Genomic DNA, 22,383 nt, shown 5'->3' with positions numbered 1-22,383 from the left:
GGTGTGCTTCTTTCTTCCCTGGGCTCCGGGGGCCCTGGTGCTAAGGTAGCCACCCCTCGGCCTCAGGGAGGTGGCACAGCTGAGTTTTGTGCCTCGCCAGTGTGGTGGGGAGGTGGCCTCCAGGTGGCCCTGTGTGGGCTCAGACAGGATGGCGCTTGGGAAACCACAGAGCAGCCCTGCCCACCCTTCCCCAGGCCCCTCCAGAGCCTTACTGTTTTAGGTGGCTTTTTTTTTTTAATAAAATTCCTTTGGGGCTTGGCCCTAATTATCTGCTTCCTAAACGCCTTGTCATGGATGGAGCTGGTGAGAGCAGCAAGGCTCCACACACCATGGGAGGGCACCTGGTGTGGCAGCCAACCCCTTGACAGGTCAGAGCAGGGGTCAAAGAGCCAGCACTGGGCTTGATGATGTCAAGCATCACTCAGGGCTGGCTGCCATTTGCTGGGAAACTGGGGCCTGGTGTGGAGAAAGGAGAGGGGGTGCCATGGGAGTCAGCCAAGGGCATGTGGTGGGAAGAGAAGCCCTGAGGAAGGGCTAATACCTCAGAAGGTGTCTCTGGTTTCGGGGTTAGCCAGGCGCCTCACAACCCTTCCTGTTTGAATACAGGCTTATACTTTCTGAAGCATTTCCATTCTCTTATCTTGTTAGATTCTCCAAACAGCTTGATGAGGTGGGTGGGGCAGGAACTGTTAGTCCCATTTGGGTCAAAAACATTTTGTGACTTGATAGAGGTCACATGGGGGCATTAGAGATCAGGTCTGGCCTGGAATCCCTACTCTCAGGGCTGTGCTTTTCCCACCCCATTGCCTAACTGGACAGCAACAGGTGGCTGTGATGGAGCCACCAGTGACCCCATACTTACTATGGGCCAGGTGCTGTGCTAAATGCCTTAGACGCATGATGTCATTCAGTCCTCCCAATGGCCCTTGGTAAAGGGAGCAAGACCCTTATCAGTGGAATCTGCCTACAGTAAGACCAGGGATTGTTTGCCATTTCACGTGGAGTGGTGATGCTGGTACACGTGCAGATGGGAAGGAAGAGTGTCTGGGCCCCACTGTAAACAGAGATCTGAGTTGTTTATTGTAAGTTTCACCAAGAGATTGCCTTTCATGAAAGCTGTGTGGGTGTTTTGTTCATCATAAAGTGAGTGTTTGTCTTGGGCTGGGCCCTCGACTACTACACTGGGCCATCAACCCTTTGACTCTGGCATCAGTTCAGAGGGCCTGGAACCAAGCATTCTGATTTTAAAGAGGAAATGAGGAGGGTGGTGAAAAAGCAGGTCCGATCAAAAGCCCTTGCTTTCAGTGATTTCCTAGGGGAACATACTAGCAGAGAGAGACTGAAATCACTACTCTTCAGATGTTTTAGAAGATAAAGGTTCCAGTGAGAATTTACCTATTACCACCCTCCCTCTACGATTCTCCTCAGGCCTCCTCATGTCTTGTCTGGGTTATGAAAAGACTCAATCGTCCTTCCTTGACTCTCTGCCTTCTGATCTGCACTGTGATTGCCCGTCTTCTTCCTGAGACAAGTCTGATGATGTCTCTCCCTCCACAGGGAAACCCTTAATCATTCCACAGATCCCACACGATACAGGCCACTTTCCTCAGTCCTTTTTCTCAATCTCACTCATTACTAAGAGTGCTAAGAAATCCTCTGTTCTAGCCACACTATATTCCTTTCCTAAAAAAAGGCCCAGGATGTTCTCATCTCCTGTTCTTTGCTCATGTTGGATGACAAGTTCTTATTCATTTAGTCATTCAACAAACCATTACTAAAAGCCTGATTTGCGTTCTGGAGTCTGGGTGTACCCAGATTATAAACACAGCCCCTGCCTTAAAGAACTCAGAGCCCAGGGATTGTTAAACCCCACCTCACCCCACCCCTACTCTGACCCTTCCTGTTGTTTTCGGGAGTGCTCCCCACCCCGTACCACCAAAGGAAATCCTGCTGATTCTCTACAACTCAACTCAACCACACTTCCATCATCTCTGAGGTTACCATCTTGTGTTGTGTACCTCTTGATTCTGCTTACTTGTTTACTTATCTGTCACCTTCTCTAGACATAAAGTTCTTTTAGGAGAGCCATGAATATCTTAGTCTATTCTTTATCCTCACATTGCTTTGTGTCTAGCAGGTGCTCAAACAGTGCTCCCTGGAAAGAAATGACACTTGAATGTGCTAACCCCTACCCACCATGGACAATGCCTGAAGGGGGCTGGTACTTCCTTCTTATCTCACATGTGTCAGAACCCTCCAGACCATTTTATTAAGCTTCTATGACAGACTATGTCTTAAATCTGAATCACATCACACTAAGTATGTCTCAGTCTAGGCAAGACTGACCTGGAGAAATTTGAGGCAAACACTTTAGGATGAATAAAACATCCAAACAACGTTCATGAAAGGCAACCCATTGGCGAGGCTCATAATGAACGTCTCTGATCTCCACTTAAAATGAGGCTCAGTCATTGTCCTCGTCCTGCTGATCTAGTGTGCCGGCTACACAGCATCAGCGCTATACTAGAAATGCAACTAATTCTTGGCTTTACTGTACGCAAATAACTGTAGATAAAGCTAATTGCTGCCTTTATCAATAGCACTCCTTTGTTCTGGTTATTAACAAGTGAAAATAATGATACAACTCAACAGCATCTCTTGGTCTTAGGTTCGTTGGTAGTTTTGGACTGGGCTGAGGGAGGATGTTCAGGGAGGACTTGCCCAGATTTGGGGAATGGCCTGTTACTCTCAGTTCACCGTTGTCTCCTCATCACCACCACTTCTTATGCAGAAATCAGTAAGCCTTTTACTTTTCCTTTTCTCCCTCCTCCCTGGAATCCATCCTTGTTTTCCAGAGCCTCCCCCTAGTACTGCTAGATGACCTCGGCATATGGGGATGGACTCAGGCCTCAGGCCTCAGTCCTGACAGTAGGAGGAGGTGGCCCTTTACCCACAGTCTTACCTCGGGAGCGATGTAGTCAGGGGTCCCGCAGAATGTGGTGGTCGTCACGCCGTTCAGAATCCCCTCCTTGCACATCCCAAAGTCGGCCAGCTTGCAATGACCTTCTGCATCGAGAAGGATGTTGTCCAGTTTCAAATCCCTACAAGACGGGCCAGAACCACATGGTTAATGCTTCACTCATCCCAGGATGGTCTTTTTGAGTTGGACAGATGTGCAAACCTCAGGGAAATCTGCTACAGGAAAGAAAATCTTTGAAGAAGCTTGAACTGCTGACAATCAACCTCAGACCAGGGCTCTCACCCAAGGGGTCAACCCTCAAAGGTGCCTCCATGAGGGAGGAGCTTCTGGAACCTCAGGAATATCTCAACACAGCTGAGGTTTAAAAGAGGCAGCAGCTATTTACTGAAGCCCTACTAAATGCTGAAATTCATATAACTTTTATCTTGATAGGAGAGAAAGAAGCAACTTACGCCCTTCCCTTCATGAGTTTATGGAGATCAGCTGGAGGGACAAAACTGATACCTATTAGCATCAGTGAATCAGATAAAAACCACGCAAGAATCCAGTGTGACTTTATAGGGCGCTGACTATGTGTACTGCTATGTTTCAGTGGGGGAGACCATTGATGGCTGATGCAGGCAGGGAGGACTTCGAGGAAACAGTGCTCTCAAGAGAAGCTTGGCTAGGTGGTAAGGTTTGGATAGACCATGAAGAGAAAGGGGGAGGGGGAGGGGAAGGCCAACACAGTCAATGCAAAAGGCAGAGAACTGGGTCCCAATAAATGGTGAGGCAAGACAGGCATGTTGAAACCAACCACAAAGAGCCTAAAACACCGGGAAGATGGGTTTGAAATTCAGGCTGAGGGGCTGCAGGCAATGGAAGCCTGGCCTACACCAGCACAAAGTATTTGCAAGATCATTCTCCTAGGGGCAAGCAGGCTGGGTGGGGGAAGGCCCTGGTGGCAGGAAGAGAGAGACACTGGTTGCAATAACCAGGCTCTACAGAGTTGGGTGCTTCTGTGCAGGGAGTGGGGGCCACAGGGGCATGCCGGCCTCAGCCAGTGAAGCTCTTACATGGCCTGTTTGGCAGTTTGGGGTTCCACGTAAGATTGTGTATAAAATCTAAGGCTCGGGATAAGAATTTCCTTACCAAGTATGCACATACCAGACCTGTCCCACAGAAAGACCCAGACTGTTGGATGGAGGTCCTCACCCTGGATCTCTCTCAGTAGCCACTCTGGCGTGAGGGTGGGGGTCTTGCAAAGAAGGCCGACTCTCCCTGCACCCAGAGCAGTAGTGGCCTTTCTCACAAGCCTGCTGACATCTGGACTTGAACTCCAGCCACCATCAGGAATCCAGGCCTGAGTGCAAAGGTGGGGCCGGAAGCACTCTAGGGCTGGCCTGTCTTGCACCCATGGCCCCATTTCCGTGTACAGCTGGGACTTCTTGACAAAAGAGAAAGCACATAAAATGTGCTGCTCTAAGCAAATACTCAGGAACTACAGAAAGAAGAGTGCGCCTGACCAGCCAAGCCTCTGGGACCAGGGCTCCCCAAGTCCCCTCCCTGGCCACCGTGTATGGTCAACATTTGGCTCTGGCTAGGGGAGCAGTGAGATGAATACAACTTGTGGGCAGGCGGTCTGGGTTATAATCATGATTGGGGTGTGATCCTGGTGCAGTCACCTTGCTGGTCTGTAACCTTATCTGTCGGGTTGGGATGGTACAATCCTGATGCTGTGAAGAATTACTGTAATAAGGTGTGTGAGAGCAGCAGGCCTTTAATACCCTTACATCCCCCTCCTTCAAGGGGAAACTGAGAGGGAGCTGGGTGTCTTTGCAGATGTTTGAGCAGGTGAGAGGCTGACCCCTGGGCCCCACTGAGTTACACACTCTCTAGTCTAGAGTTGCCTTTCTAAGACTTACATCCATGCACCACGATCACCATTGCAACATTCACACTACTAGTAACAATAACACGTGGAAAGCGCCTGATGGTCTATAAACCACATCCATGTTCTGAGCAACACTGAGAGTTAGGAAGACTGCCACTGCAGGACAGTGGCAGAAATAAGCACATGGAAGCCGGAAGAAGGTAAGTGACTTCTGCAAGGTGACAGGGGGCTGGTGGGACTGGGACCTGAACCCCACCTTGATCAAGATCCTGCATGCCATTGGTCAAAGCACTCTCTTTTGGAGCCTTGGTTATGTCACAGGAAGGACTTGCTCTCTTGTGTATGAATGGAAGAGACACAGAAGGTTCTAGGCCAGCCTGAATCTTGCCCTTGTTCTGAAAGTTACGACTCAGCATTTCTGGCCCAGCAGGCTCAGCTTCTCCCTCTGCTCGGGGCCCCTACTCAGGGTACAAGAAGGTGGAATGTCTTCTTTCTCCTCACCTCCTGCTTTTCTGCCTGTGCCCCAGCCCAGATGCACACCAGCCCTTGGCTTCCTGGTCCTCCGCTCCCTGGGGAAAGCAGCTGCCCCTGTTGAAGGCCCACGGGGACTACCAGGGCCTAGCACGGACAGCGGCCCCTCTGCTATGGTGAGGGAAGGCACCAGGCCAAAGCCTTCCTTCCTTTCTTCCCTTCTTCCCACCGTCCTGTCACTGAGGCTTGGAATCTTCCTCAGATTCCCCCTCCACTGTCTGGGTGTCTCTAAACTCCAACTCCCCATATGAAACCAAGTCCCAAGGAAGAGTTATTGACTTACATTCCTGTCCTTTGGAACAGAAAAGATTAGCACAGCTTGAATGGCCCCTGAAGGTCAGAAAGGCCACTACTTAAACTTGCCAAGTCTGATAGGTAGAAATTCTCTCTCAGTATATTCCTAAATTTTTCTGTAAGTTTGAGCATTTTTCATATTTTTTTTCTGTATTTTTTTCCTGCAAATTGTTGCCCATTTTCCTTTTGTGGTATTTGTTTTTAAATTGATTTTTAGGAGTTCTTTCTATATTAGGAAATAAACTTTGTGGGGGCTAAGAATTGCAAATATTTGTCCCAGTTTACTCTTTGATTTCTGACATTGTTTATGGTGGTTTTTGCCAGGCCAATCTTATTTACGTTTTATATAATTGATTTGCTGTGTAATTTTATGGTTTTTGTTGTTTAGGTTTTAATTTGAAAGGCTTTATTTGACCCATTTCAAAGTTATAAAAGCATTCTCCCAAGGTTTCTCCCTAATACTTCTGTTTCCCTTTTATAAACATAAGTCTTTGATGTAACTGGAGTCCGTCCTGATAAAAGGTGTGAAGTGTAGATCCAACTTTGTATCCAGATATCTAATAAGTTGCCTCAATCCCATATGTTGACTAGTTTCATCTTTTCCTCATTGATTGAAATGTCACCCTTATCAAATAATGGTATTAAATGTTCATTATATTTGCATTCATTTCTGTACTCTTCACCCTATAACATTGATCTGTACCACATTTTTAAACTATCATAGGTTTATAATACGTTTTAACAGCCAGTAGATTTGGTGCCCTTTCTTCTTTTTCAAAATTTCCTGGCTACTCTTGCTTGTTTATTTTTCCATATGAACTTTAGAATCATCTGCCTAGTTAAAAAAAAATTCCTAGTGATGTTTTTTATGGGGAACATGTTTCAAGTTATAAATTAACTCAGGGGGAATTGATCCTTTTATGATGTTGAGTCTCTCTATTCAACCACATTGTTTGTCTTTCCATTTGTTCAAGTCTTGTCTGAGTCCTTTAGGAAGATTTTAAAGTTCTTCCCTATAGATCTTGTACATTCTTGTTACATTTCATGGTAGACTGCTGGTTGTCCTGATATTCATTCTCCCTTTCTGCCTTAGTGAGAGAATGTTTTCGTTCAAGTCACGCACACAGTGATGCTGTTTAAAACGAGACTTCAAAGCGTTCCTTAGATAGAGCTGGGTGTGGTTCTGTGACTAAGTTCTGGCCAATCAGCTGCATGGAAGTCTCCTTAAAAGGGAGAGTCTTACCCTTCCTTTTCTTTCCTTCCTCCATCCTGTTGCCTGAATGAGGATGTCTGGAGTCTTAGCCGCCACCTTCGACCACAAAGACAAGGACCACGCCCCTGCAATGCTGCCCACCTCCAGAAGATATTCATAAGAAAAAGAAATAAACTTGGATTTTATTTAAAGCACTGTTATTTGGGGTTAAATGTTAACTGCCACTGAATCCACTTCTAAATAAGCCAAGTTATTATTTTATATTTCAAATTCCTATTGGAAACAGGGTCTTTTCTTCTATTATATCTCCTGTCAGGTTGCATATGGATATATGAGCCATTGATTTCTACCATTATGAGCCCTGCCACTATACTGAGTGACTTTCATTTTTGTAAAGGAGTTTTGCAGTTGACTCCTCATGATTTTCTAAATCATCTAGAGTTAGTGATCCTTTTTACCTTTTCCTTTTCAGTGATTATATTTGTAACTGATGTCTTCTATCTGATTGTGTTGACCAGAACCTTGAGAACAATGGTAAGAGGTGAGCACCTCTGGTAGTCCCTGATTTTAAGGGTGGTCCCCCTCCCAGCATTTCCTCCTCAGGCAGAATACCTTTAACACAGCCCTTGTCTCTTGGCACCTGGATCAAAGGCTACCTTATTGTATTTCTCCACTAGACTGGGGACTTGGGAGAAATTCCACGGAAAGTCTCTTCCTCTACCAGCTGCTGGAAGTCCAAAGGGGCTGTTTGTGGCCTGGAGGGAAGAGGGCAAGGAGCAGGCCATGCGTTCTCCCTCTGGTCCAGAGTTTCTCACCTCTGGCACACTGGAGCTGGACAGACATTTGGGGCTGGATAATTCTTTGTTGTGTTGGGGCTGTGCTGTGCCTCACAGAATATTCAGTAGTATCCCTGGCCTCTGTACGTTAGATACTGTTAGCAAACCCCACCCACCAAGTTCTGACAAGCAAAAATGGCTCTAGATGTTGCCAAACATCTCCTTGCAGGGCCTCTGGTGGACAACTACTTCTCTAAATCTTAAACAGTGATCAAGGTTCCAAGATGGTCTGACCCCGATCATGAAGCTAGAGAGGGATTTGGGAACCATGCTTTGGCTATCAGGGAAGGAAGCATCTGCCTGGGGTGTCCTCTGCCATTTTATCCTGAGAGACAAGAACCCTGCCCATGCCAACCCTGCTGACATCTGATACCATCAACCCACTTTTCTAAATGTATGAGGAAATGGAGGCTCAAAAAAGGTGAGTCCCTTGCCCAGGGTCTCAGGGCTGGTAAGAAGCAGTGCTGAGTTGACTTCACATGGCTGCCCATGACTACCTTATGCCAAATGTAAGACCTATGAGCTGGAAATCTCCATCTGCTGACTGGACCCAAATTCCTCTGGGCTGGGAAAGGAAGGCTTCATGGTGAGAAGGGGAACACAGGGGCAGAGAGGTCATAGTGGCTGACAGGGAAAGATTGATTTAGAGGCAGGATGGTATGACCAAGGCTCCCTTGGGGTAGGAGCACAGATCTCTTCCAGAAACTCAAAAGACACCAAGAAAGGAAATGCCCTAAAAACATACCTTTTTTTTTTCTCTTTCTCAATTCTATAAAACCTATCTGAGGGGAGGGGAGTCAAGGGAAAGACCTAGCTGTTAGTTTTAGGAAGAAAAAAAAATCTCCTATGACCAACTGCACTACTTTGTTGGGTTGAAGAAAGGGAAAGGGGTCTGTAAGTAAAAGCAGATCTCTAAAGTGAGTTTGCTGTGAGCTGGGGAAGAAGATATAAAGAAGGTCTTTGTATCAGGGACATCCACTGGAGATGGGGTGAGAGCAGCAGAAGGTCAAATTATACTTTTAACAAAAGTATAGTTTTAACATGACAAGGAATCAACTGTTGGTATCTCTAGAAATATGTCCACAACAATTTGATATACAGATTTGGGCTTCTAAGAATTGAAGGCTTCCACCCCGCAAGGTTATCTATGCAGCTAATGGCTTATATAGAAGAAGTTGTAGGTGCCTCTGTGTTGTGATTTGAGATGCTGGGTGGGTCTCTCAATTTCTCTTTTCCTGATAGGCAGTGAGGCCATTCTGAATCTGAATCCTAACTCTGCAACTTTCTAGCTGGATGATATTGGGCTGGTATAAAATATCTTTGGGACTCAGTTTCCTTATCTGTAAAATGGGGATAATACTGCCATGATTGAATGATGTAACCACTGGGAAAGCTCTTGCATGGTGCCAGATACACAGTAGTTACCCCAAGAACTCTGTCCTCTCCATGCATCTCCAATAGTCATTTCTCAAAATACACATGCCCTGTGAGGGCAAGTCACTAGATCCTTTGAATAGTATACTTACTTTGTGAAGTATACTTATTACCTCCTACTGTGTATAAGTCACCGAGACACTGTGGGATGAAAAACAGGAAACACGTGCAACTGGAACATATGAGAGAAAATGACAACTGATGCTTAAATGAGAGAGACAGACAGAGATTGAAACTTTCAGTCTAGCCCAGTGAGAAAAATCAGATTCTGTTCCCCTGGGCCTGGGGAATGGCACCTGATGGGAACACCAAGGGCCCCAGGGGAGGAAAAAAAGGGTGGAGGGTAGAGAGATAGGGAGGAAGGGTTGGGGCTGCACAGGTGTTTCTAATCAGGATTGATGTGACAGCTTCCAGACCCTCAACAAACTTCTCAGCCCTGGGATCACCAGGCTGGGAGTGGACCCGCAGGGTTGCTGTGGTTCGCAGTGGTAACCTGTCCCTAGCTCTGTGGCTATCACACACCTTATCTCTCTCACTCACCACAACAGCCCTGCGCCATGGGTATCATCATCCCAGTTTATAGATAAAGAACTTGGGTGGGCAACAAAGCCAAGCAAGGAGAGTGGGGCCCGCACTTCAGAAGGTGGGTGGAGTCCTGTATTCCGCACACAGGACCCTAGCCGTCTCAGCTTAAAATTCATTCTTTCCCATTTGTAAAATTATAGTTTCCCAATTTGACGCTAGATCGTCCAACTATAAGGGTCAGGAAACTCTTCTTCTCTAAACCACAGAGCATTCAGCCCAGGGTTGGCACCTGTGAGACCCTTCACATGCAAGAAAAAAAGATTTTTTTTTTTTTTTTTTTTTTTGCCTGACTTGAAAACTCACCTTGAAGAAGGAGACCCATATGCTCCTGTCTCCTTCACCCTGGCTCCATATATATATATATTTTTTTTTTGGATGCCCTAACTTCACTAGTATGCTCACCCTACTGGCATGCTAATTTCACAAAGCTCAGGCCTGAGTGCCACAGAAACGAAGGTGAATTCTTCCATTTACTTGAAGATAAGAGATTAGAGGGATTACTTCTCGGGATGCCAAGTATTTGGATTACCAGAGAGCAGGCCCTCGAGGAGAGGTTATGAAAAAACTCTGCTTGTTTTTGGAGAAATAGTGACGACTTGCAAATGACTATGGTTGATCAGATGGGAATACAGGCTCCTCTGTTAGACCCTGCCAAACACCTTCAAAAATCTGACAATCTGTTTAAGAGAAAGACAGTTTGCCCCTTTAGCTGGTGACTGGCTGTTATCCTTCCTCCCAGCTTTCTCTGTGGCAGCCACCCCTTAACCCCCCAGGAAGGCCACATCACTCAAGTCCCATCCTAGGCCAGATGGGACGGCAAGTAAGAAGCCTAGGAAAGTGTACCTTGTGCCTCTCCATCAAATAGAAAAGCATAATTTGCTCCAGAGCCAAGGTAAACGATTAAAGAATTCTCTACTGTGACACTGATACCTGAGAGTCAATATTTCACTCTGAGCCAGTCTGCAGAGAAATCTTTCTCTAAGTTTTTCATAGGAAAAGCTCAATCATTTAGAACACAATCATAGCCACCATTTTTTTTTCCCAAATGCTTTTGCATGCCAGGCTCAGGGGTAAATCTTTTATATGCATTATGTAATTGCACAAATAGCCTATGAATCTGGTAAGACAACTATTATCTTCCTTGTAAAGATGAGGAAGAAGGGTCTTAGGGGTCATTTTTTCTGGTCTGGAACACACAGGTGGCGAGTGTCTGACACTAACTCCCATGTCCAGAATCACTATGCCATGTTGCTTGTGGAGTTAAAAAAAAAATCCTGTATCCACACTCCTGCTCTTTTGTGGGATTGAGAACACACTTGTTTTTCTTGGGGTGGTGGTTGCTTTTGACTTATGGCAACATGGTTATGAGATGTAACTGATAAGCTAGACACTGCTGTTTTAACCAAACAGATGACCCCTTGTCTGAAGAGAGCAGACTTTCAGCTATCACAATGACAGCTGGAAACCTGAGGTGTGAAACAACATCCCTGTTCATAGCCAAAATAAATAGCTTGGGGCTGCACCTGGGCATTAAGACTTGGATTCACGGCAGAATAACTTATCTGATTGCATGACTCTCCATGACTCTCCAATTACTTTTCTTCTTTAACCCCCAGTGATGAAAGCAAATTCTTATCCTTAAGAGTCATGGATAATATCCTGACATCACTGATGGGAAATAGGCCTTGACTTGTGCCCCCAGTAAGTGGGATGGGCTGCCCTGACCACCATGACATTTATACCTAGTTGCCCCAATTCCTCTCCAGGCCACCAATCAACTTGTGCTTCAAATGCTTATCTGGGGTTTGGTGTATAGACCAGGGCCAAAAACACTGGTTACCTCAAGCAATCTGCTTCCCTGAGCTTTACGGTCCTCAAATATGAGAACCCTTCTTGTCTAAGACCCTGGGAAGCTAAGGCTGCTGAAGCCCAGGAAACTTGAACTTGCACTCCAGGCTGCTGCATACCAAATGCTTCCCTTTCCAGTTTGCAGCAAGCCTTTGCTAGCGGGCATTTTTATACAAAATGTAAATCAAACGGCACTATCCTCCCACTTGCGTTCTTCAGTGGCGCCCCATGCACTTGCTTCCTATCATGGTGCGAGAGACCCTTTGTGGTCTCCACCAGCCTGGCCTTTTTGCCTCCTCCCTCAGCACACCTCCTGACAATCCAAACCTGGGGCCTGTGGGCGGTTCCCAGATGGGTGAGGCTGTCTCCTGACTGCGCATCTTGGCCCCACTGGGAGTGCCTGTCTTCCGCAGTGACCCACGCCATGAGGGCAGGGCCTAGGAATCCCCCCAGTGCCTGAAGCATCCTAGCTTCTCAATACTTGTTGGTCAAATGGATGAAGGAATGAGTGAGTAGAGGCGTGAATTTGTGGATGGTGGCCCCCAGCAGCCAGATGACCTTATTTTCAGATGGAACTACTAAAACATAGTATTAAAAACTAAGGCCAAAACCATCAGAGGCAGCTGAATCTCATGTTGTCTTGCACCTTCCCATCCAATCCCCTGTAATGCTCAGGAAGGACCCTTTGCTGACCCCAGCAGCTTCCGTGGCAGTCAGAGTGGCATCTGAGTGCCCCACTCTGGTCCCAGGATGGCCCTCCTGTCTCATTTGGTGCCACCTTCCCCTCCGTCCAGCCACAGGGGTTTCCGATAGTTCCTCAAGCTCACTGGGCAGTTTCCTGCTTGAGACCTTTGCCACATCACCGTTCCTTCTCCCTGGAAAACAGACTCTGTGTCACTTGGATCTCTGCCTTCAACCCCTTTCCTCAAAGATGCCTCCCTTGGCCACCCTGTCTGAAACATCCCATCACCACCCACCCTGGACCCTTCCTTTATTCGCGGTCACTTTGGTCGTTTCCTTCCCAGCAATGATCACCATTTGTAATTACTTGGCTTGTTTATTTCCTTAAATTTACGGTTTCCCTCACATGAGCTCCATGAGAACAGGGGCTGCATCTTTGTGTTCCCAGTTTGGTCCCCAGAGCCCTGCAAAGTGCCTGGACCTCAATGTTTGTTGAGTGTCTGGATGAGATAATGAGCAAGATCTGTATTAAGCCCATTTCAGTGAGTCTAGTTAATGGCATGACTACAACTACTAATACAACTGCTGCCAACTTGACCCTACTATGGAAGGTTCCACAGTATTTACTGAATCACCACTAAGGGTCTGCTTTGGTGCTAGGCTTTGAGGATACTGAGAGAAGACACAGTCTCTGTACTGAAGGAGGAGTCTGGAGGGAGAGGTGGACCCGAGTCCAGATGGACACCTAGAATGGTAAGTTCTATACCAGAGGGACAAACAGGACACCACCCCTTGTCCTTAGAAGGCAAGGTCTGCCGGTCTTGCCTTTTTTGGGTTCAGCAATTTGCAGCTGGAAATCCAGCCAGCATTCTGTCATCACAGAAAGGGCCACTCCAGCTAAAGGACCAAGAGTAACCCTCTGGAGGTATGCCTGGAGCCTGGTAGAAGTGGACAATGGAACCCTAGGCAGGGTCCAGAATTCCAGGACAGGAAGGCCAGAAAACCACTCCTCAAGCTCCTTTGTCAGGACGACAAGTTGCCAAAATAAGTGAGTGTAGGGCTTCCATGTCCAGCCACGTAAGGGGCCATGTGCTGACGAGTGGTCAGCCCCTTGCAGGTCAGCCCAGCCAGATAAAGAGCTGAGGAAACACAAATGTAACTCCAACAAGTTGAGGGGGATGTAGGGGAAGCACGTCTTCCTGCAAAGTGGGGGTCACCCAAGTTACTTGGAGGATATCAGAAGCCTCATTAGAGGCCAGGGAGTTGAAAATGGACTGACCTCTGAAGAGACAGAAAACAGATTTTGTTATTCTTTAAAAAAAAAAAAGGCTTACATTTGTATTTGTTTAATTTGGCCATGGAAGGTATTTGCTTTGAGACCATGTGGCGCTTTTCAGCCGATTGGATATGTGAAGGCACGTGTGTGTGCGCATCTGTGAGTCTGGGGGAGGGGAGGGTGTGTTCATGGACTTGGGTCTAGGGGGACATTTGGGTCCATGAGCATGAGGTGGGTCAAGAAGATTCCTCTCGTTCACCAGTGAGGACACAATCTGATGGCATTTACGAAACAGAATTAAAGCTAAAGACAACCTCCATGGTGGCACCTGATGCATATTTACGGGGAGGTCCAGGGTTTGGAGTGAGGGCAGGGGTCGACCTGTAGTTCAACTCACACCTGCTGAGTCTGAGATGCCTCACAGACAGCTAACTGGACAGACAGACCAGGTGGTGGCCTATGAAGATCTGGGCTGGAGAAATACTGAATGTGGGTGGATTTTACGAGAAGATAGTATAGTGGTAAAACTGTACCGTGAGCAAGTCCAATGACTAATGGGTAGGACTTGCCATGGAATAACCAGAGAGGAGACCCAGGAGCCTGGGTGTCCAGGAAGCCCAAAGAGGAGAGAGAATCTCAACCAAAGAGCCTGGCCAATCACTGCCATGTTGCCAAGGGGTCTCAAGTTCAGTGACTGATCCCATGGAGATAGAGTCACTTGCCTTTGCTTATATTTAATGATATTTTCTCTTTCTGCTTTATGATTCTAATTTTAGAAACTATATTTTTTGAGAAAAGATTTTCCAGATCAATAGAGGTATCAGGTGCCAAGGTTGGCCTGATGAACGGCTTTAGTAAAGAAATGAAAACTTCAGAACTATCAATCAGAAAAAGAGGAGGGATTTCCAGAATTCCACTCAGGGGAAAAAATAAAGCCACAAACTGTGCAGGTGACACCGGAGACATGTCTTTTCATAAGACAGTCTAGTCTCCATGCAGGAAGAACCCCCTATTCAGAGAAAACCCCCTGGAGTCCTATGTTCTCCAGGAGGCTTCCAGTCTCTAACCAAGAAGGGTCTAGCAGGCCCCCCTCCTCCTCCAGGTGAGTGGGTGTACTGGCGTCTCAGCCCAACACCAGTCCAGTTTCCTGGGCGCCATCTCTACTCCACCAGGCCCACTGCCTCCTGGCTGCCTTCCCTGGCGACTCCCTACCTACTGCTCCATCTGAGGGGCAACCATACTCTGGGTATTTCTTTATTTCCTTCCCATTAAAAATCACTCTCCACCAAACTACAAGCCCTTCTGAATTATGTGCAAATCTGCTCAATGTCATTAAACTAAGGTGGGCATTTATCACAATATGCAACTTCCCCTAGAATCCTGTACAGACTGGTCAGAAGACTCTGGAGAGTTAGTGGAGGAGACAGGGCATTGTGCACAGCTTCAGTACCACTTCTCAAATCCTGCCTGGAGGGCGCCTTAGATCCCCTCCAGGGGCCTACTAATGGCCACTGACCCATCCTCATCTCTGAGTCCGGCCTAAGTCAGCTACTTCCTTTTTTTTTCCTTCTTTTTTTAAACCCTAGGACTATTCTTGGAGCAGGATTTGGGTTTTCTAGATGTCATTCAGCTAACATTCAGAGTGCTGTACATCCCCTGACTCTGCTGGCATTCATCAGCTGAATGCATCCTCATAGTAGAGCAGGTTGTTTGGCCATCAGTGTGGATGAAATAGCAATAAGTTACATTCAATGGAGGGAGGTACTTATAAAAAGGTTGGCCCATCTCTGTCTTAGGAAAAAGTGAAACCCAACTTTTGAACAAAGGCTCCTTCAATCATAGTCAAGCTCCCAGAAGTGTACTAAGGGCACGAGGGTACACACACAGAGCAGAGCGGACCCTCAGATTTAGGACTTACAGCTTTACTGTTCTTGAGCTAAACTGACCATCTATGACAAGCAGCAATTTCTACCTGTATAGGGCACATATTTTAATTGTTTTTTTTTTTTTTTAACAAAGCCAGTGGGTAAGCCAGCTGGCCAATGAATGAGCCCAACCAAGTGGAGACAGTGATGAGGTCTGGGAGGATACTTCTCAGCCAGAAGGCAAGTGGTTTGACCAAATTAAACACAGGAATGTGCAATTTGTTGGTGATTCAGCTCTATAACTAACTAGTCCTCCAAATATTCTATTCTTAAACAAAGAAATTATGATCTGTGATTTTTTTTAGCAAGTACTGTGGCAAAAAAGAAAACTTCAGTGAAAACTAAAAAGGTGGTTAACATGTGCTGTAGGATATGCCCAGGCAATAGGTAACTCTCAGTGTCTCTATATATGTGCATTTCTATATCACATAAATCATGCTATATACTTTATTGCATGCATACATCAGTATGTAATTATATACGTACTTTATATATATGTAATAAAGTATATAGTATGATTGATATAGAGATAAACATCAAATGACTATATAGAGAGGTTCAGGTAGAGAGATGTTGAGAGTTATGTATTACCTGCATATACATATACAGTGAGTTATACAGGCAATAAAGTAGTTAACATGTAATATAAGAATGGACTCAGGCAATGTATAACTCTTAATCTCTACTAATCATACTAGATACTTTATTGTGTGTATAATAAAGTATACATAATAAAGAACATGTATATTATATAGTAGAGTTGACCCTTGAACAACGTTGGAAGTGCACAGGTCCACTTATACACAAAGGTCTTTCAATACATATGTAGTACAACACTGCATATTCTGTAGCTGGTTGAATCTGTGGATGCAGAACTACAAATACAGAGGGTTGACTGTAAACTATACACAGATTCTCCACTGCACAGAGGGTTGATGCCCCTAACCCCTGCCTTGCTCAAGGGCTAACTGTACACATATGTAATAAATAAACAGTATGATTAATATATATGATATAGATACATGTTGAGTTATGAACTGATTATATACATGCAATAAAGTATATATGTAATGAGCTATCTAGATGATTAATACATGTAAATGTTTTTAGTATAATTATTTGTACATGTGTATTCATATTATATAATTAAAATATGTATATATAGTATAATACATGTATATACAACATGTTTTACATAAAATCAATAGAAGTTTAAGTAACTTAGACTATATTTGGTGTTACTGGTCTCTTCTTAATTTTGCAATTTATTTTTACCTACTGCTTTATGCTAACAGAGATGGAAACAACAATTACTCCTGAAGCCTTCAGAGTACACAAATACAAACTCTGTCTCTTATCAGGCTAAAGAAAAAAATCACTATTTTCATGCCTTAACAGCTTCAAATAGAAGTTAAGTAAACAAATGTTAATTTCCTATCTGTTGATAACTGTCAGTTTTTATTGCCAGAGATTCACTGTTAAGATACATCTATATATACTCATAACCATACCTGCTCTTTTTTGAAACATAAATGTTCTAATTTACTGGAAAATCACTACAGGGCACAAGTATAAACTATAAAACAATTAAAATCATAAATCCAAATGGCAGCAATTCTCAGTGAGTCTTACAACATCAAACTAAGCAGTTGCCAATCTGAAAAGCTCTGCCCTGGGCCCTGCAGGTGAGCTGGCTGGAGCTAAGGCGAGAGACAGGCAGAGGCAGCTTCAGATGAGTGGCCTCCAGCAAGAACCCAAGGCTGGCTGGAGTCCCCGTGGGACATTGGGACAGTCAGCCCAGGGGTCAGGAGGTTCCTGAGGCTGCCCACAGGTTTCTAGCCACCTCGTTTCTCTTTCATAGAAAAGACCAATTTATTCATGCATTCAAATATTTGGTGAACAACTAATGTGTGACATGTCCTGTTCTTGGCATGGAGGAAACAAATTCCCTGTCTTTGTGGACCTTACATTCTAACATGGAAAGAGACAATCAGTTATTAGAATAATAAACAATATATTCAGAAGTAAAAGTGCTATGAACATTTAAGCTGGTATGAACTCTGGTCCATGTTGTTTCTTTTTCATTAAGTGACAAGTATGTACTGAGCAACTTCTAAGAGCCCTGGCCTCTGTGAGATGATTTGCAGGAGACAGAATTTGAAGCCTTGGCTTCTGCCATATGCAAGCGGAACCAGGAGAAAACCTAAGACCACCAAACGCCACCTAAAGTGTTTGGTGCGTACTTACTAGTGCAACTCACGTGGATGATCTATTTCCCACCCAAATTCTCTGTAATGGGACTGCCATCACTCTCATTTTATAGATGTCAAAATGGAGACTTCGAGAGGGTAAATACCTTGCCTAGATGCCCACAGCTAGCGTAGGGGTGGGAACCAAGGCTTTTACCTTGCAGTGTGGGCTCCTGACCACATCTGGCATGTGTGTCTAAACTGGGTGGTGGAGGCCACAGGCACTGAAGGAGCTCCTGAGAAGCTGTGAGCTCCTGACAGGACGCACAGCTGCTGCACCGTCTGGACTCTCCCCAGGCTCCCGGGCCAGTGCAGGTGCCGGGGGCGGGGGTCAGAAAATCCGGATGGTCTGGTTGTTCTCTGGCCTCACTTAAGGATCACCCACCCAAATTTCCAGGCCAGAAGGCCTTTGGGCATGTGGTCATCCAGCCCTGACTTCTCAATAATGACATTTCATTGGCTTGTCAAACTTATTTTTAATGGTCAACTAGTGATCTAGATTTGGGGCCTTTAGAAAAATGGTTACAGATCAGCAACAAAAGGATTAGGGGACATTCACCAAAACAGGGACTGTCTGTGATGTCACATAAGGATTGGTAAGGGCAGAGGCCCGGCCACCTAGCAGGAGATACTCTGCCTCTGACTTATTAACCATATGTGAACACACTGATTGAACCTCACTGAGCCTCAGGCTCCTTATCTGTAAAACGGGGACAACAACACTCATTTCAAAGGCTTACTGTGGTGCTTAAATCAGATAACATGTAAAGAATTCATTATGGTTCCTGGCACAGAATGCTTGGCAAATATTAATCCCAATTTTCCTTCATGACCAATTTCCAAATCTGATCGTTCAAACCACTAGTTTCTTACTCCTCCCTCACCTACCAGGGGAAAAAAAAAGGCTGTCTGCTATGTAAACAGATTTCAATGTCCGCAGGTTTTTGTAGACTGACTACATTATAAGTGACACTGTGAGGGAGCAACACAATGGCAAACCACCACCACCACCACCAGAAGGGGAAATCAGAATGAGGAAATGCAAATAGGAATTGCACAACGCTGGCTGCACCCTTGTTGCTTAGATGTTATCTTTATTTCCCATTGTAGCTGACTTTGTTATGGGTGGATGGGGTGGGTACCTTGGTTGTGAGCTGTAGGACATGGGACACCCAGGCACGGCCACCTTGATACTCCTGTGACTTCTGAGGCCAGGGCACAAAGGTGACGGGCCTGCAAGCCGCCCAAGCCATGGTGTGCTATTGTCATGTCTAAGAGGCAAGCTGTGTCCAGCCTCGCCCATTTTCCCCTTGGTTTTCCAGCTTACCTGCTGTATCTGTGACCTACCTCCATCTCTGCCCAGCAAATTCCTTTTCTGTGCAAGTTAGTCAGAGTTATGCTTACTACTAAGACCCCTGAATAACCACCACGCCGCCAACAATCCCAGGCCGGTCTAAAAACCCCTCACTCATGAAGGCGGCCTGTGACGACAGCTGTTTGTTGTCAAAGGCTTACAAACTTGGAACTACCTCAGGAGCCAGGCCAGTGTACTTTGAGAGTGGAGAGGCCCTGCTGACCACCATACATTTCATAAGTGCCTGTTGATGACCTATTATGTGCACAGCACTAGCTGGGAACAGAGACCAATACTGAGAAGAGCAGTGAGGACCAGCGATACCTAATGCATTTGCCTCCAGGCTGTCAGACAAGGCCCAGGCAAATAACAGCTACTCAGTGTATGTTGGCATGACCCAGAGCTGAGAGGTGAGGATCAGATGCTGGTTTAGGGCTCTCTCTCTTAAAAAAAAAAAAAGAAAAGAAAAACCTATATAGCTGTTTCTACTCCAGCTTCAAATTAAAACATCAAGTGAATCATAAAACCTGGAGGAGTCATCACGCAGGACACTGTATTAAAAGCAGTCTGAGAATCCAAGGTTTCAGCAACACGGCAAGAAAATATCAGTGACGAATTGTCTCAGGGCAAGGATCAACGAGTTTGAACTGAACAAACCTGAAAGCTAAATAAAGAATTGAAACTGAAGCAGCAGAGCTACTGGGAAGCCCCAGATCTGTAGGCTTTCCGGCCCTGAAGCCTTTTTTTCTCCCTACTTTGCCCTTCAACTCCTAGGCTAAGGGTCAGGAGGCTCAAAATGGCATGAATAGACTCTGGTTTTTAAAGTTCACCACCACCACCCATATTTCAAAGGAGCTAGTCTAGGAGAAGTCCATTAATGCTGGGCCTTAAGAAAACTGTCAATTAGTGAGGAGTGTCTTCACCTCCAGGGCCTTTCCTCACCTCAGCTCTTCTATCCGCAGGGGTGCCCTCGCCCTGGTCCAGGGCCTTTCGGCCTCTGTGCTCCTCCCGGCCTCTGTGCTCCTGCCGCTCTGCCCCCAGCAGCTCCCGCGAGAGCCCGCGAGAGCCCGGGGCAGCAGTGTTCACACCTCCCGCGAGAACTCCAGGGAAGAGGCACGGGAACTCACGTGCGTCAGACTCTCACTGAACACCAGCTTCTGTGGGCAAGACCCAAGGATGCTAAAGAAACAGTTTCCACTGGGGAAAAAGCTTTTAATCTGATATGAAATGGGAAATACAGATTTAAGTCCCAATAAACATCAAATAAAAAGTATAAATATCGAGTGTTCACTTCCAGGCTTTTGCAGAAACTGTCCTTTCTGCCTGTAACACTCTCCCCCACGCCCGTTTCACTGGTCACCTCTCACCACTTCCTGCAAGGAGCTTTCATAAGCTCCCCCAGTTAGGTTCAGTGTTCCTCCTAAGAGGTGCCAAGGCACCTGGATGGACCTCCTCTCTCACAGTACCTGTGACAATGAAATGCGAATGCCTGTTTATTTGCCTGTCTCTCCCACTAGGCACAAACGGAACCAAGAGAACGAGTTCACCACTTTATCCCCACAGGACCCCACACTGTGCCTGGCATGTAGTAGGCACTTAATAAATATCTGACAGCTGACTTCTTAAGAATCAACAGAGGTGCCAAGAGGAGACCCAGAGAGATCTCTGTGGCTGAAGAGGGTCAGCTTCCAGGACAGCAGGCTCTTTGGAACACTTAACTAAAGAAAGATCTATTAAGTCATTTTCTTCTGGAAACTTAAGTGTTGCCTGCACCACAGCTTGGATGCCAGGCTGATAAAATAACACTGCCTGAACCCACTCTACAAGAACCAACCTGTTGGGCTATTAGTGCCCTGGCTTGGCAGCCCCAAATGTAACCATGTTGCTTACATTTGCCCTGCTGTTTGCACAGATTAACTTGCCTTAAACAATTTTTAATCATTTTAAACAGGCACTTCACTTAGATACAATGGAGACACATACAACGTGATTTTGATTCACACTGCATTTTGCTATGGCAGTAATCATATATGGAATTGACTTTGATTTTTACGCTTCTCTAATCCTAATGTGAATTAGGAATGGCTCACTGTCATAGGCTGAAGCATTTGCTTTTCTCAGAGGGTCGTTACTCATGTACCTACTAAGTATCTTTGCACTGTTCTTTTTTTTTTTTTAATGTATATATTTATTGGCATGTGTGAACCTAGGAGAAGGGAATTATTCAAAGACACTAAAAAGTGGAAAAATTCCATCAGTCAATTATATTTGGCTACATGAAGTCAATGACTAATTCATTTCCCTTCTGATGATGCAAAGTAAAACCATATCCAGGCAATTGACACTCCTTCCCCCCACCCCCAGCCCTGCACAGTAAGAGCCAACCTCTGGTCCAATATGCCAACTTCAGAAAAGATTCCTCTGTTCTAGGTAAATTAATTCTCATAAACACAGAACGTTTATTTTTAAATCCAGTCATTGTGACCTAAAATGTTCCCCCAAAGTCACTGTTCTATTCACTTACTGGCTGATTCCAAAAAACTTTCTAGAGGAGCACAGTATATCAGAAACCAAACAATCCTCTTCGTCAACCCTATGATGAGGACTGTGCCAATTTTTCCTTTCTATCAGGGTTTGGATTACTGAATTCTACAGAATGCAGGAACTGTGGTACAGGCGATCAATTCATCTTCCCAAATGCTCTTTCCACAGACATTTTTACTAATATTTAGATAAGTGTATATGCAAATCAATTAAACTCCAATTTTCTAAAGTTTATGTGTGTAAATATGACTAGAGCATGGTGGTGAACAAGAATTTGAGAAATTGCTACAGAGAGAAAGTATTAGGCAATCAGTAGCTAAAGTAGGCAAGCCAAATAATTACCAAAGTGTCTCATTCATGCTCCAGTCAGATAGTCCAAGTGAGACATCCTTTTTTCCAGAAAAGATTTAACTGTGTCTAAGAGGTTCTTTTCAAACTTCACCATATTTACCAATTAAGTGGAGGCTGCTAATGAAGAAATATTTTTAACTACTCAGGACCGCCTGACATTATATAAACATGTAACACAACCATCCTTATCATTCACCACATAGACTATGGAAAGCTCTTCGTCAGACAGAATGGAAGATCAGAGATAGAAGACTTGCTCCTGGTCCTTAAAGAGTTTGTAGTGTGTTAAAGTTAGATCAATGAGTGAGGCGTTGGGCACCAAGAATATGATCTATTTCTTCTATCCAGAAGCCCTAACGTAAATGGAGAACCATGGATCTACAGTCATTTTCTAAGACAAGTAGGGATT

General features: G+C 45.3%; 1 protein-coding gene across 2 annotated transcripts in view; it reads right to left on the bottom strand.

Annotated features, from left to right (window-relative positions):
- Window positions 1-22,383, bottom strand: part of PRKCE (protein kinase C epsilon) — a 470,104-nt gene that overhangs the window by 30,145 nt on the left and 417,576 nt on the right. For both annotated transcript variants that reach the window (XM_074378800.1, XM_010967731.3), the window contains exon 12: window positions 2,963-3,101. In XM_074378800.1, coding sequence (XP_074234901.1) covers window positions 2,963-3,101 — 139 coding nt within the window. The remainder of the gene's footprint in view (window positions 1-2,962; window positions 3,102-22,383) is intronic.

This window comes from Camelus bactrianus, chromosome 15 (genome assembly GCF_048773025.1).
Source record: "Camelus bactrianus isolate YW-2024 breed Bactrian camel chromosome 15, ASM4877302v1, whole genome shotgun sequence".
In the NCBI taxonomy this organism is placed as follows: domain Eukaryota; kingdom Metazoa; phylum Chordata; class Mammalia; order Artiodactyla; family Camelidae; genus Camelus; species Camelus bactrianus.
Note: the sequence above shows the minus strand (reverse complement) of the source record. Positions and strands in the feature narration are given on the sequence as shown.